Here is a 16475-nt window from a genome sequence, read left to right as displayed (position 1 = left end):
ATGTTTACGTGAGACCTGCCACGCCGTATCGAAGAATAAATCAATCAGTTAAATAAGGAAAAAATCAAATGTGTGCCATAATCGTAAATAAACAATAACATTGACTAATTAGTAGACTGTAATTAACCCAAATTGCAAGAGTTGTGTCTACGTGGTGGACCGTGCGTAGGGAAGGGACGATGTGCACGATACACGATAAAGGTCTGTGCATATTGATAGGCTACAACTGTCGTTTGGTCATTTAATATTATTTATTTTATTTACTACCGTCAGTTAGTTAGTAACGATTTTGTTTCGAAAACGATTGCTAAAGACTGGGTTAATTATGGTACTCTCAAGTTCAATGATTACTGGTTGGTGTGGTGGCTGGGCAACCGGCTGCCGCGCCACGTGTAGCGGGTTCGATTCCCGTTCGGAACAACTTTAAATTGTGATCCACAAATTGGTGATTCGGGTCTGGGTGTCATGTGTTTATAGACGTATCCACGACACAGAAGAAAGATCTGGCGAAAACTGAGAGCATATTTTCATATTATGCAGGTTTAGCTCGGATGCAGCTTTCGGTTGCGGAATTCAATTCAAGTTCTGGACTATTAATTTCAGGTTTATCATTTTGACCTTCAAAGAGTCCGATGTTTTATTATTTTGTTTAAAAAATGCTCCCTTGTCAACCCAGCTTTATAATCTTCTAAAATTGTCTCAACTGTCTGTTTCCTATCCATTACGATACGTTCCGATAGAGTAGATTCAAGTGCAACAAGTGGTCACGAAATAAAGGCCCTTATTCCAAAGTAGTAGAGTCCAAAATCTTAAACCATTGTTGTTACTATGAGCGTATAGTTTCTGTGCATCAAGCTGCTGAATTGAAGTCAGCGCTTTCTTTTGTCTTCATCGTTTATTTACTACTCGACAGATAAAGGGATTACCTATTTACTCTTGAATACTGTTTTCGTCCTAGTAGAATAGATGGCAAACGAGCAGATAGGTCACCTGATGGTAAGCGATCAGCGCCGCCCCTGGACACCCACAACACCAGAGGAGACACAGGTTTTTAAAAAAAGTATGCTTTTTCTTGAAGTGGTCGTATCGGTTCGGAAATTTCGCCGACGACCGCTCATTCCACGGTTTTGTGCGCGGTAGCTGGGTAACCGGCTACTTCGCAACGTGTAGCGGGTTGGATTTCGCTTCCCACACGGAGCAACTCTTCATGTGATCTACAAATCGTTGTTCCTGGTCTGAGTATCATGGGTATGTGAACTTGTATGTTTGTAAACATATCCACGACACAGGACAAAATCTTAGTGTGGGCCAACGTTTAAAAAACTCTTGTTCTCTGTTAACGTGTGAACTTTTTAAATTCTAAGCATTACACCTGCTATTTTAATATTTACTTTAAATAAAGCGCTGTATACGCTGCACTGCTAAAAGGTCATAGGCCCTAAACACTCGCACATGTCTCCAACCAGCCAGCACCCCTCCCTTTCACCTCCATAGGGCGAATAAAACCGAGCGCGCGTTCCCAATTCAAATCAGTCCAATAGCCATCGAGAGCTGCATCGCGCATGCGTTCGGCGATGTTCGAAATAATTGTTTGAAAAAAAAAAAAGAAAAAAAGTTTGTTTATGTGACAATTTTGAATTGAGAATTTGTGAACAAAATGGCGTTATCGATCGTGCGTTTAGGATTAAGATCTGTAATTAATTTCGAAAGAAATGCAGCTGTTTTAACTGTGACCAGTGTCCCTAAGCAATTAAGAGTAAGTAATTTAATTGTTATTCTTTAATTGTGCGTGTTTTGGTTTTATATGTCAGGTGTCATTGACATTTTGTGGTCGGCCGTTGCATTCTTGGTGCACGGAGCGTAACTGTACCGGTATTGCAGTAGTTAGGACGTAAACTTAGCTTGGATGTAAGATGCAACTAAGATATTAAAGTTTTGAAGTTACGTGGAGAATGGAAAGAGAGAGAAAGAAAATAATATTCCGTATATTTTTTTTTGGTTAAAGAGCTCCCGTTTTTAAATTTCACGCGAAAATATTGCTTTGTATGTAGATAAATGGTACCTAGTCAAAGTTTGAAAATATGTAACTGAATATTTTCTTGTTGTTGCTGAACGTTGAAATTGAATTTAAAACCCTTAACTAAAGAAAATCGAATCGACTTTAATCAAATAACTCGATTTCAATTCAGTAATATGCATCAATGCAACTCAATTGGCTGGGTAGTGGGAGATGAGTTGATGGGAACCATTTAAAAATCCTTTTGGGTAACTAACTGCCGTACCCAGTCATTTAATGATTACTTAAACTATTCCTTAGTAACAATTTTGAAAACAGTTGGAATGGGTTAAGTAATCATTAAATGACTCTGAGTACGGCAATAAGTTATTTAATATTACAATGTTCCTAATAATTCCTCAAAAAATATTAATTTTGAATTAACCTAGTTACCAGCAGACAACCACCAGAATGTTACAACCAGAATGTTTTAAAACCGATGAATTCGAAATTATTGACAACTCAGCCATGAACTGAAACCATCGTGGTAGAAAGTCTCATGTGTCTCAAATATCCGAAATGTCATAAGATCCATACTTGATGCTGAATTAAAATTGTTCTTGAACATGTAGTTTTAGGGTTTAATATCAGTTAATCGGTTAATTAGTACGATGAACGAGTTAATAATTAGTCTTAAAATATCGTGTTTGGGAAGAAAACTTAACATGCGATTTCTACACAAAATGGCCATTGGATGGTCATCCCTCCATCGATGTAACCGAATATCACGTAGTCTTTATTGGCCCTTCCTTAGTTCCTAATGAATCGAAAGGAATCAAGCATGGAAGACAAAATCCCTTGCTTGTATAGGTATCCCATAGACACAACGATTGTAAACAAACATCCCTAAAAAAACCTATCAGCTTAGATTTAAATGAACTCTATAATAACAGATTTGAAAAAAGGAGGTTCTCAGTTTGACCTGTATGTATGGATGTTAGTACGCGTCTCGCGTTTAGCTGAACGAATTTTGATGCGGTTTTTAGGATACTTTTTTCACACCTTGGTAGAGGCTAAAGATATATTACTCGACTTAATTTGGACGTTTGTTGTTAAGTTGTTGTTCGTTGTTAAGTTTTGAAGGCGGTTCCCTTCCATTTTTTTAATTGTTTTGTCTAGTAGGTAACTTAAATGACTCCTTCTAGTTTCTGACCTGTCCACTTCATAAATTGTCAGGCAGACGTGTTGTTATGTTACTCGTACCTATCAACTGTTATCAGTCATGGTGTGCAAAGGTTGGCTCCCATACAATGTACTGCGACCTTCTTATCAACTACAAACTAGTTCAATATTGATAAAACAGTAGCGCTTGTTTATTTATGGGTCTCTTCTGTTGAATATGAGGTCCTTGGTGCGTTCTTGTGTAAGGCAAATTACTGAGGGATTTTTGAATAGCACTAGTGAAAGCGACATGCATAAGCACTAGATCTTTACATTACCTAGGATTGTTGGGGAATCGGGGATTGGGAAGATTGGGAAGGCGGGCAACTGGGCCTCTGGTTACCTCACTCATACAACGCAAGCGTTGTTTCACGTCGGTTTTCTGTAAGGCCGTGGTACCACTCCGGTCGAGCCGGCCCATTCGTGCCGAAGCATGGCTCTCCCACACATATTATGCGAAAACTTTTACATTGTGTATCTGATATGTAGATGCAGATGCACTTCTGCCCTCCTTTTCGGAGTATAAGCGATAATTACGATTATCTTACTTAACATTTTGTTTACATTTTTTTATCTAGTCACTATAAATAGAACTGGAACCTAGCACTAACAGAATAAAGCTCATTAATGTAATAAAACATAATTAACTAACACAAACTGTACAGATAACCTATTATCTTAATGTATCCAAGTCTGGACTAAGCTGGTAACTACAATTTTAGCTTCTATAACCAAGGCGATATGTACGATTATCGTGTGAAGTTTCTTGCCGATAGTAGGTCAGTGTCGCGAGGTTTGTTGAACTAAAGTTATCGCCATTTTTTCACTGTGTTATTGTTTTTAAAACAATAACTAGTTATAGTCAATTATTATAATCAATGAAGTAATGCACGTCTGATAGTTTGATATCTCAGAACTTGGTAGAAATAAGTCTTTAATATGAAAAATCAATTAATATTTCATAATTTTGAGTGTGAACCCGTGTGCCAACCCGCTTTGAGCAAGCGTGGTGATTAATATTCAAACCTTCTCCGTGTGAGAAGAGGCCTTTGGTCACCAGTGGCCACGTATAGGCTGTTGATGCGAGTATCTGTCGAATTCTCAGTGAAGAGCTTATTTAAATTCCATGGTTACACTTTTTCAATGAGTTTTATAATTCAGGGTTGTGTTTGAGTTACATTATGTAATTCCCTAATTATTGAAGATTTTTCATCTCACTACTAAAGGGGTTAAGCAGGGGTGTTCATATTAAATGTAAACAGTAAAAACTCTTTCGCAGGTATGCCAGTTGTGTTATTATGAGTGCCTTTCAGAATTTTCGAAAAGCCAGCTAAATATAAGAAGGGAGTCTCAGTACCTAATTTTATTATAGATGGGGCCATTTTTTATTATTTTTGTGGAGAGAAAGTCATTAAATGGCTTCTACATAGTGTCAAAATCTTACTAACTAAAAAACTGCTGACATGAATGATGTGTGGGCTTGCGATGGCCACCAGGAGCTCCGATAACCCTCACGGTTGTCCGCAGCCTTAGTCGGGTCTGAGGGCCCTGAGGTATCTTACCTGGCAGACGTGCTTGCAACCACGCTGACCGCACAAACTAGGCAGCTACCTATTTATGATTTTTTTATCGACTTGTTTATTATTGTGTTTTTGTTTACGAACTAACAGAGTGGTGTACGTGAGCGAGGTCGTTTTTCAAAAACAATTGTATGTACATACATACATAATATTCGTTCATGATAATGTTTGTCGTGAATGGTAATCGAAGCGGCCCTTACCAAGGACGTTGTGTAGAGAACGGTATTTGTACCTCTGGTATAATGTGGTGTGATATAATAGGAACGGAACTGTAGTTGGTATCAAGGTCTATGGGAATCCTCTAAATAAAATTGGTTTTGCTATAACCAATCATCAAACATGCTTAGTAAAGTGGTTGGAGATTGCAAGTTTTGACCATCTATACTAATATTATACATGCGAAAGTAACTCTGTCTGTCTGGCCAATCCCCTTAGTACTTGTGGCACCGAATTCTAATATATCAGTTGGTTTCACAGACAGTACAATGACTAATAGTTATTTTTTGGTTTTTGGTTTAAGGTTTTCAGTTTATATGGAAATTGGTTTTTAAAAGTTCGTGTTCATGAGAAAAAGCAGGCTGCTTGGTCCTCTCTTCTGTCAAATTCGGTAGAGATATTTATTTTGATTCTGTTTTCTTCTAGTTTTAATTTAACTGTTTACTGCTGATCACTAAGTGCTTAGTTTAATTCCTGGGTAGAGAAAAAGTTATTTATTCGTAGAATCAATAATTTGGTTAAGCAAGTACCTACAGGTGCCATTGCGAAAAACAATTGTCTTTTTCAAAGTCCACCAAAGTTCAAATGTCAAGACTTAATTCGCATATTATTACATTTCTTTGTTAAAACGTATAGGTACAATGAGTCGATATATCTCTTTACTTTTTCTTTGTAGTGCGAAAATCATCCAACGTGACTTCACTCGTCTTGGGTGAGGCGAAAGGGAGTGTCTGACTCTTACTGACTAAAAACCATCCCGTTCCTTCTCGTGATTTGAGCCGGAGCCCAGGTGACCAGTTACGTGGACCGCAGCTCCGGATATATATCTCTATATCTCTTACTTACGAGTATATTCTTATGTATGTATAGATACCTGCTCACACTGCTACACCACGTGGAAAACGTGTTGTGTAATCAACAATTGATTTCCGTAATCATTGCGTGAAACTAGCGGTAACCTACTTGGAAGCAATATTGTACCTACCTAATTCGATGATGATAATGATGTTATTTGGGTTTCAAAAAATGTCTTGATAGTTTTGTGTCCGTATAGTTGTTATGTATCCTTTGAAATGAGCAAATAGTTTCACTAAAGGACTACTAGACTATTTGAAAAATGTGTCCCTCTGTGACTCGAAACTAGTAGAGTAAACCGTGATTTTTTTATGGGACAAGCCAGCCACAACCTCCCACACTGCTGCAACTCCTGTAAGCCAGGATCTACAGTAGATACAACCATGAAAACACGGGAACATTGAAGTCCGTGCGTCCCAGGGACATGAATGACTGTCTTGGATCTTGTCTTGGAGGGATGTGTTTACGATAGTTATTATTAAACTTTTACATGACATTCGATTTAAACCAGAGACCACTCGATTAAAAACATGTTTAGCGACAGCAATGCACTAAACTAAAAACCGTTACCAAAATTAAGAATCCAACTTATCATTATGAGTTCATTTCTCCAATGACAAAAACGTGACGTTTCAATCAGATTGTGAACAACTCCATCACATGCGACTTTCCATTACATAATAAGTATGAAGTAGGTGTTACTTAACGTGAGCCCACACTATGCCGGTCATTGACCTCGAGGCAGTAAGAATGTATTTGTATGGTGTGGCCCTTTATGTGGGTGACAGGCAGATATTGTTTGAGTAGATATAAATTCATATTGTTATTGTTTGTTTTCTTGAAGGGTATTTTAGATTTCTCGTTTTGGCTGGCTTTTTGTACATAAATATGTATTTTATTTGTTTATTTATTTATTGCACAATGTACTTACATAGAGTATATAACTAGTATAGTATATGATCCTGTTAGGGCGTAGTAATTTATCTGGTAACTAAATAATCTAAATATAATAAATGCTTTGAATTCTTTGCTTCCTCTAATTTATGTATTACAATATCATACGTATTGTTAACTTACTAACTAGTTATAAACTCACTATTATAATTAGAATTTATTATCATTTTCATAAGGTATGCCCATGTTAGTGAAGATTTTGTAACTTGAAGGTCTAACTATGTTTTGTTCGATCCGGTAATCGAGTCCCAGATCACTTTACATACAATACAATCACTACTCATGTTCTAAAGAGATAGGCAGGGTGTACATTACGTATTACGAACGTAAGTCTAAACATCATCATCATATTTATAGATACAAAAGACGTACACTTACCAAGGAATTTAAGTGTGGGAGAGCCATGCTTTGGTACGAATGGGCCGGCTCGACCGGAGTGATACCACGGCCTCACAGAAAACCGACGTGAAACAACGCTTGCGTTGTGTGAGTGAGGTTACCGGAAGCCCAATTACCTCCTTTCCTAATCTTCCCAATCCCCGATTCCCCAACAACCCTTAAATTCCTAACCCCCAAAAGCCACGCACTTGTAACGCTTTTGGTGTTTCAAGTGTCCATGGGCGGCGGCGATTGCTTACCATCAGGTGATTCGTCTACTTGTTTACCGGCTTATTCCATAAAAAAAAGAAACCATCCTATCCTACCTCAATACATTACACCAATGTTAAAAAGTAACAAAAAACGAACGAAATAACTTATTTCTTTAAGCTGTGAGTACTTTATGAAAGGCCAGTCGACTTGTTTCAAGACTGGTACAAAACTTGTTCGACCGGATCGCCGTATCAAATCTATCCCTTTCCTGATTTTTATCACTTTAAGGCACTTGTTGGTATTTGTACCAAACCAATCGTAACTGCGTGATTTCTTTTCATATTTGTCAAGAACGGCTTTGGTAATATAAAATTACATAGTTTATTTTAAACTATATGTAAGTAGAAAAACATAGATGATGCTATTTTTTGTATTATAATAGTAGTTAGATATAATAAATTAATTGGACTATACAGCTTTGCTAACTCATGGACGCTATTCGAGAAATGCTCTACTAGTTTCAAGCCACAACAGGAACCATATTCAGGGGCAGACAATTGAGCTCAGACCCCAGAATTCCACGTGCTGAATATGAGTCCATACATATGTATAGTTTCAAGTTAATTTGGGACTCATAGTAGACTTTTTCTTGAAATGTTTACTTAAGCCATTTCGTGTATTTCAATTCATTCAAAAGATGCTATATTTGTTCCTCTATGTAAATAAATCTCTTAGATCTTCGACAAAACGTTCTCTAAATTAAACTACAATAGGACACAGGTATACATACCAAAGTTCATCGTTCGTATAAATCAACACAATCATTTTGACAGTCATTGAATGATCGTACAGTGTCGTTTAACATCGCCCCAACAATTTGCAAATTAGTTCACGGACAGAAATCATTCATGTCGACTTGTAAATACGGTTGTACCCATCAGGAAACACAGACTCCGGCAAGGAGTTCCACTCCCTAGCAGTTCGCACAAAGAAGCTTGAAGCGAAGCGCTTCGTGCGAGTGGGTGGGATATCCACCATGAAACGGTGACGCCTCGCCGATTGTCTTGTGGTTCGTTGATGGAAATTCTAGGGGGAATCAAGTTGTGCAGTTCCCCTGCACACTCTCCGAAATGTATCCGGTAAAAAACGGAAAGGCTTGCGACCTTGCGCCTGTGTTCAAGGCTTTGAAGCCGGGCCTCCACAAGCGCATCATCATTGATGAGCTTCTTGGCACGCCTAATGTCTCGAGCGCATCCAACTGTGTCTAGCCGAGCCGTCCCAAAGGTGAGAACAGTACTCCAAATGACCGAACCTGCGCCTGGTACAGGCTGTAGTTGTTTCGGTGTGAAGTACCGTCTCACCTTCGAGAGGATACCCAACTTCCTACCAGCCAGATGCGCCTTCGACTCTATATCAGAACCGAAGTTTAGCGTTTAGAGTTACGCCCAGAAGCCCAGGATGATCCGATATTGGATCGGATACATTTTGGAAAGTAGGAGCCAGTGGAAATTGACTCCGTTTGGCAGAAAGAGACACGCCTGGGTTTTGGATAGCGTTGAACTATGACCAAGTTTACGTCACCCCAATCGGAGACCGCCTTCAAGGACGAGTTTAACCGTTCGACCATTGATTCTCTTAGAGACTGGATCTGTGTTCCGCTAGTAGCGCATCGGATTGTTCAATTTACTGTGAGTCATCCGCATACCCAAAGATACCGGGCTTAAGCAGGTCGTTGATGTGCAGCAAAAAGAGCGTTGCTGAAAGTACTGACCCCTGAGGGACTCCGGCGTTGATGCCAAATTGGTCAGACGAGCAGCCATCGATGACTACTCGAATTGACCGATCCGTCAGGAAGTCTGCAATCCATTCACAGATCATTAAGTCCATACGCAGGAATCTTGCCGATAAGACTGTCGTGCCATACCCTGTTCTGTTTCTTCTGTTTAGTTCATCGTTCGTATAAATCAACAATCATTTTGACAGGATTGAATGATCGTACAGTGTCGTTTAACATCGCCCCAACAATTTGCAAATTAGTTCACGGACAGAAATCATTCATGTCGACTTGTAAATACGGTTGCAAATTGAGTTACACAAAACCAGTTTATCTTGATCTCGCTTTCTATGTTCTTTCTGCGCGTCTGACGGTCAGTTTATACTAGTTTGTATAGTTTGATGTGTGTCCAATGTACATAAACTGATGATTGGTTCAAGGGGACTAGTTGTATGTACGTGATATCTAGTTATTTGTTATTGAGAGGGTCAAATAGATTTGAGGAGGATATCTATCTTTAGCAAAGGATTTGGACTTGGTATTTTTAGATAAATTCTAATTTATGACCCAAAAGAGAATTCATTATTTTAAGAGTCTGTCACAATCTGCTACATATTAGAGACCTCTTCTACATGCAAAGACTTATGTCTTTGTCATAATCTCCATCTGCAGACTGCTTGCGGGTGGTTTTTAGTCTGTAACAAGTCTCATCGCCTCGCTTATGGTGGGAGAAGACATACGATGATTTGCCCCCCCCCTTAAAAACAAAACAAAGGCCCTTAATGCCCTGCAATATTGTAATCGTTGCACTTTAATTATTTTTATTAGGATATACCTCACCTCGGCACGGTTTCTGTCTTTGAATCGCATCCGTAGGAAGACTAGAAATTGACCCATTAATAACTCAACTCTCGCCGTCACCACATGCCCTAAAATGTACCTTTGGTTTATTCTCTAGGAAATAATAGACATTAGGTAAGTTTTTTTTACAAGAGTGCTGAGAAGTACTAAATTAACAAAAAATCGAACCTACGCAGAGCGCAGAGTAGGCTGCGCGTCTGCGCACGCAGCTCATGATGAAGAGTTCCTATGTGACTCGAAACTAGTAGAGCTTTTCTCCATTAATGTACGTGAGTAAACCGTGATTTTTAGTTAAATTAGGTAAGTTATTTTGTCTAGATAAGAACTAGGTAAATAGTATAGATATAATTACCTATTATCACAAGTTATAAATAAAATTTGTGTTCCAACCAGACGTATATAATAAATATCAACAGGAAAACGATACCGTTCCAGTTTTATTAATTTATTGACAAATAACACCACTTGGTAAACATAAATATTATTTAACCCTGATAGTTCATCGGTTGTAACTACTGGAATTATTGCTTAAACCGGATATGAATAAGGAAGTTAAGTAATACAACATGGTATCATCGAAGGGATGTGCTAGGCGAGATATGCAGAGGTACACACATTAAATAAGTATGTATGTTAAACCGACATGCATGTATGTAAGACTGACATGACAAATATTGATTGTCATTCATGATTGCAGGCTTCTTCGTTCGTACTTAATAAATAGGTAGAGTCTGTTTTTGGGCAATTGTACGAATAGTTATAATTATAAATGATGTTAACTAATATTTATTTTTGCAAATAGGTTACAATGTACTTACTAAAAACAACGATTTACTCACATAAATATATTGAGAACTTAATAACACTACTATTAAGACTTACAGAGACTTCTTTACTAGCATTAATAAACTTTTTTTGAAAAAAGACATCCACTTTTAATTTTTTTACCGCCTCCATTTCTTTTAGTCAGGTCCCTAACCCTTCTTCTAGGACAATACGCTAAGAAAAATACTATGCTGAAAACCATATCAAAATCGGTTCAGCCAAACGCGAGATAACCGCGCACAAACATACATACATACTAAGAACGTCCTTTATTTTTGAAGTCGATTAAAAAGTAAGTGTTTATAAGCCTGCCCTTTCATGGAACAAACGACTTATCAATATAATCCTATGGTAAGTGAAAAACGGTTAGTTTTACATTGTTTATGCACCCCTACCGTATAAAGTAGAAGTCGCGGTGGCCTTGTGTGTATTTATAGACGGGCCTGCGCAAACGCAATTGCAGTGCGCCAAGTTCCCGCAAGAAAGGGTTTTTGTTTTATTATTTTATCGCTTGAAGTTTATGCAATTTAGTTATTATCACGGTATTACTTACGCGATTTATTGTGTGTAAGGACTAAGTAGAGTTACTACCTAAATGAAACTTTTAAGTTTTTGTAGTTAAGTCATATTATGTGTTAGGTGTTTGTTTCATGTATTTCCTTCATATGCACCAGACTATAATGACATGATTTGAAATGTTTTTTTATTTTGAGAGGGGAAAATCATCCAATGTCTTCTCTCGCCTTGGTGAGGCGGGAGGGAGTGTCAGACTCTTACTGACTAAAACCACCCCGTTCCTTCTCCTGCTTTGAGCCAGAGCCCCGGTAACCTGTTACGTTGTTCGCAGCTCCGGAATAAGTATTAAACCTGCTTGATCGATTTATTATACCGCATTGGAAGATCGATTAAAATCGGATTTTTTTTAAACAATTCAAATACCTAAACCAAAAACAATGCACTTATCGTTTTTACTAATGCAGTTAGCGTTAGTGGCAAATGTCACAAAGCGCTGCAAGTTGCGCATGCGGCTGCTATGCATAATGCGGTCAATGATCTCGATTTATCGGTTTCCAATGTGTGTATCTACTGTGTGATGTGAAGGTACTAAGTTGTATCAAGTTATGTATGTCAAGTAATGTAATATCGAATGATGATTGAAAGGGAGCTTGTGATGTGATGACGTCTGATAGATAATGAAAAAAAGATATAAGTAATTATATCGCATAGTTGTCACTTTTGGTATAAAATCTTATGGAAATCCCATACATACATATATAACTTCACGCCTGTCTCCCATGGAGGTAGGCAGAGACAATGGACCGCCAATTGCTACGACTCTCATATACCTCTTTCGCTTCATCAAAATCCCATATTTCTGTTATGTGACCTTGGAGTGTAATGGATTTAAGAGGAATTCAAGTTAATAATAATAAGTTAAGGAATTCAAGTTACTTGGCAAATAAGCTTTAAGCTAGTTAAAATTGAATACCAATGGAGTTGCACTGTATGTAAAATTTTCACAGCAGCGTTTCATTGGTTTCCTGAATGCCATAGATAGGTCCGGATACTATAGAGCTATATATATAATATATACCTATAGAGCTTCATCAGCCGACACTTATACGCATTTTCGAAAATTCTCAATCTGAGGGCTTAGTAAAAGTTTGTGTTGTACGTTTAACAAGATCGAAACGAAAGTGCGTTCGGCGATCTGGTTGGTTCATTCGCGCCGGCCAATTAGAGTACCGAGCGGGCTCTCGATTCGTTTTCGTTCGACGTAAATCAAACTCATACTAATGGCTCTAATCGTAATAAGAAATAATAGCTGACAATGCCTTTATAGAGCTTTTTCATTAATTCCAGTTAATCCACACGAAACCAGCGTGTAATGGCAGCGTGTGCTACTTAGCAGATCTCCCCCGAGACAGGGAACTCCGGTCAGACAGAGGATCCGCACTCCGGAGGTACAGCAAGCACCACGGACGTCCTGAGGAGGACCGGCGGAAACAGTCTGACAGCGACTCCGATTCGGATTCTGATACAGAATGCAAGGGATATGATCGAGTGAGTAGATCCATAAAATTAACTGTTTAATTAGCAACTCCACATCGGTGACTAACTTGTCGTAGGATGAAAATAAGGTAGAAACCCTTTGCCTTGGGCTTCTTTACTGACATTTTTCACTTTTTACAGAAAAATATTGTATTTAGCACTAAATAGCTATTACACATTTCAAGTCCATTAAATCCCTTCCATTCCCATCTGAAAGTATAATCTATTTCTTATCTAAAACTATATCATAGAAAGTTTCATATGTAACAGTATAGTTTTTATAGTCAAAAGTAGAAATGGTATCTACATTCTACAAGCCCTAAGATAGTTCATTTCTTTAAAAAGCCGACAATATTTACCAGCAACAAGACTAAGGGTGGAAAATTTATTCTATTCTGCCGTTACCAGTCGACTTTCACAGAGCCTTTCAAGAATAACAATAATAATCTAAAGTGAATATCTTTTTCCATTTCAGACGGAGTTCTGGCGCCGTAAGATGCGCACGGTGCACAACATTCTCGACGTGGACAAGGATGGTCTGATCTCATTCAACGACTTCATACTCTTCGCGGAGCGGTTCAAGTCCCTGGGACATCTCTCGAACCAACAGGCGGAGGAATTTACCAGTATTATCAAGGTATATAAATGGGAACTAATTTTATTTTGTCTACGTGTTTGGTGTAGGGACTCACTAGGCTCTAGGCAGTAAGCAAGCCTGCCTGTGTGCCTAATCACTATCATTAATACTTATCTGGACTTTAAATACCTACTTTTATTTTTGAGGATTCATCCAATGGCTTCTCCCATCTTGGGTGAGGCGAAAGGGTGTGTCAAAGTTTTACTGACTAAAATCCACCCTGTTCTTTATCCTGCTTTTTAAGCCGGACAACCGTCAACCCGTCATGTCTTCCGCGGGTCCGTATTGGGTATCAGCCCTACTGGGCCCCATCTGCGTTGATCTGATGGCTCTTTGAGGCGAATGACTGACACTTAATCACTTAGCTTTGAATTCGTAGCAGTGTTGTTACATAGCATATCCATAGTAGAGTATGCTACTATTTAGTGCATAAACACCATCGTTCTATTAATGTTTCTTACAATATTTTGTATTTACCAGCTAACCTGGGAGGAGCAGTGGGGTGCAATAGACCCGTACAACTTCGTGACGGTGGAGCAGTACCTGGAGGACATGCACCACGTGCTGAACGACAAGTCGCTGAAGAAGAGGGCGTACCGCTGGCTGCCGTACTTGTTCAAAGTAAGGTTTTAGCACGGAGTAGAATATAATATTAGTATACAGGAGAAATAGATACAGGAGCATGTGAGTGGCGAACTTCCACGATATTATAGAAAGCTAGATACGATATTATAGATAGTTGGAACATATTACTATAAAACTGTCAACCAAATTGTACACTATGGATGCATTAAAGTGATTTGATTTGATTAGCTAGTGTCAATGTGATCAAAATTATATCAGATTACTAGCTTCCGCCCGCGACTCCGTCCGCGCAGATGTCGGTCTTCGCGTGGAAGTTTTATTTCTGCATTTTGAGTAACTCTGATAATGACATCTTATAAATATCTATTGGACCCAAATACGGCTAGATCCTGAGATCCCTCTATTAAGCTACTGCTATTGAGCTCGCGTTAGCACATAGCAGTAAATTACTGACAGTGACGATACACATCTTATACATAGAAGGTTTTAAGTCATAAAAGGAAATATCATCTATCCCGATTTGGTTCCTTCAGCCGTTTTGACAAACGTACACAAAAGTTCACTAGCAAACTTTCGCATTTATTTAAGTATGAAATCGAGTACGAGTCATTTAATGATCGTTTCGAAAATAATTGTTAAGGACTGGGTTACATTTAATGGTTACTTAAACAATTTAATGACTCTGAGTATGATGTTTTACTATAATAGTATTACTTACCTTTCCAGGCGGTAGACAAGGACAAGTCCGGCTTCATATCAGTGCACGAGTTCAAGCTGTTCTTCAAGTGCTTGGGGCTGGACAACGAGAAGGCAGCCGTCGCCTTCGCAGTCATAGACGTTAACGGGGTAAGCACAATTATGTGTTTAATACAAGATATATAGTCACTCACTTTAAACGATAGGATCCACTTCTCTCGGTGAATTTAATGCAGGAGACAGAATGACTTAAACGTAAAGGTAAAAAATAGAACACAACTGGGAGAAGCTCTGCATTAAATTCAATCTGTCTCCTGCATTACATTCGGCATCTTTTGATTTGTTTCGTTGCGGGATCCAAGACAGTCATTCATTTCCCTGAGACGCGCCGGACTTCAGTGTTCCGGTGTTTTCATGGTTGTATCTACTGTAGATCCTGAAAACTTGGGATGTTTCCTTCTTCAAAAATAAGTTATTTATACTGAACTTGTACCACATAAAAATTTAACTAGTTTTGAAAATATTTTTTTTACGTTTAATAGAAGTTCTCTCCCATGAAAAACTGAAAAAAACCCATACATCGCCCAACCCGGGAATCGAACCCGAGACCCCTTGCCCGGCAGTCGAAATTGCAACCCTCGACTAACGAGGCAGTTTAATCTTTTTAATGTTCTGAAACTGCGAGCCTTTGTTTTAAAATAATAGAAAATGACTAATAACTCTTTTTTTATATTCCAGGATGGAAAACTATCACAAAAAGAATTCGTGAAGTTAGGCAAAGAATTCTTCTGCACTGAAGACGAGAAGAAAGTCTCCAAAATGTTCTGGGGACCACTAATGAACTAAGTCATAGGAATATCACCTTTATTAAGTAGGCATAAGAGTCATTATTGACTGCAGTTATTTTGTTAGGTTTTTAAAATATAATTTTAATGTGGATGTGTGTGGAATCAGCTACTTTTTTTTTTGTTTTATTCTGTTATATCGCTGTTAAGGCAACTAATGTTATGTGTGCACCTCTTATAATAACTATTGTGAGACATATTAGATTAACTGAAAATCACGGTTTACTCACGTACATTAATGGAGAAAAGCTCTACTAGTTTCGCCGCGTCTGCGCACGCTGCTCATGATGAAGAGTCCCTGTGTGACTCGAAATTAGTAGAGCTTTTCCCAATTAATGTATGTGAGTAAACCGTGATTTTAGTTAATATGCATTTCTGTCTAACTGCTGTGTTAAAGTACCATATTTTTGACCTTTTTAAACTTTTCTTACATGGTACCATTTTGTTGATATCTGATAGTTTTTAAACTTTTCTTATTGAAAATCCATTTTTTTATACTCGAATTTTTATAGCCGCCTATTTCAATTTTTTATGATTTTTGACTGTTAGAATTTTTCGACTTTTTATACCTAAGCTGATATGCTTGACCTAGTTTTAAGTTATTAATGTTAGTTATGGTCTTACGACGCTAAATATTAATTGTTAATTTTAATTAGTTAGTCATTACCATTGCGCAAAACGTTCATTTAGAATGTATGAAAATTCCAACAATCTGTATTGTAGGTATTGTAATTTCAATAAATACCAATTTTGAAATTAAATGGTGTATTTTTTTTAGTTAATTTTA

The 16475-nt window shown here is 38.0% G+C and overlaps 1 protein-coding gene across 1 annotated transcript; it reads left to right on the top strand.

Moving 5' to 3' along the window:
- The first annotated feature begins 1521 nt into the window (after positions 1-1521).
- LOC118275029 (sarcoplasmic calcium-binding protein) lies at positions 1522-16449 on the top strand. The gene is made up of 6 exons (XM_035592860.2): positions 1522-1756; positions 12737-12937; positions 13401-13562; positions 14043-14183; positions 14874-14993; positions 15582-16449. Exons 1-6 carry the CDS (start codon positions 1658-1660, stop codon positions 15687-15689), a joined length of 831 nt encoding a protein of 276 aa, XP_035448753.1. The 5' UTR covers positions 1522-1657; the 3' UTR covers positions 15690-16449.
- Positions 16450-16475: the final 26 nt, after the last annotated feature.

The sequence above is a fragment of the Spodoptera frugiperda genome, chromosome 11 (assembly GCF_023101765.2).
Source record: "Spodoptera frugiperda isolate SF20-4 chromosome 11, AGI-APGP_CSIRO_Sfru_2.0, whole genome shotgun sequence".
NCBI classification, from domain to species: Eukaryota; Metazoa; Arthropoda; class Insecta; order Lepidoptera; family Noctuidae; genus Spodoptera; species Spodoptera frugiperda.
Note: the sequence above shows the minus strand (reverse complement) of the source record. Positions and strands in the feature narration are given on the sequence as shown.

Bases quoted from the DNA above. Each gene is read 5' to 3' on its own strand.
- LOC118275029 (XM_035592860.2), top strand. From the start codon at position 1,658: ATGGCGTTATCGATCGTGCGTTTAGGATTAAGATCTGTAATTAATTTC. The intron at 12,938-13,400 runs GTGAGTAGATCC...TTTCCATTTCAG, and splicing joins AATGCAAGGGATATGATCGA to ACGGAGTTCTGGCGCCGTAA. The intron at 13,563-14,042 runs GTATATAAATGG...TGTATTTACCAG, and splicing joins AATTTACCAGTATTATCAAG to CTAACCTGGGAGGAGCAGTG.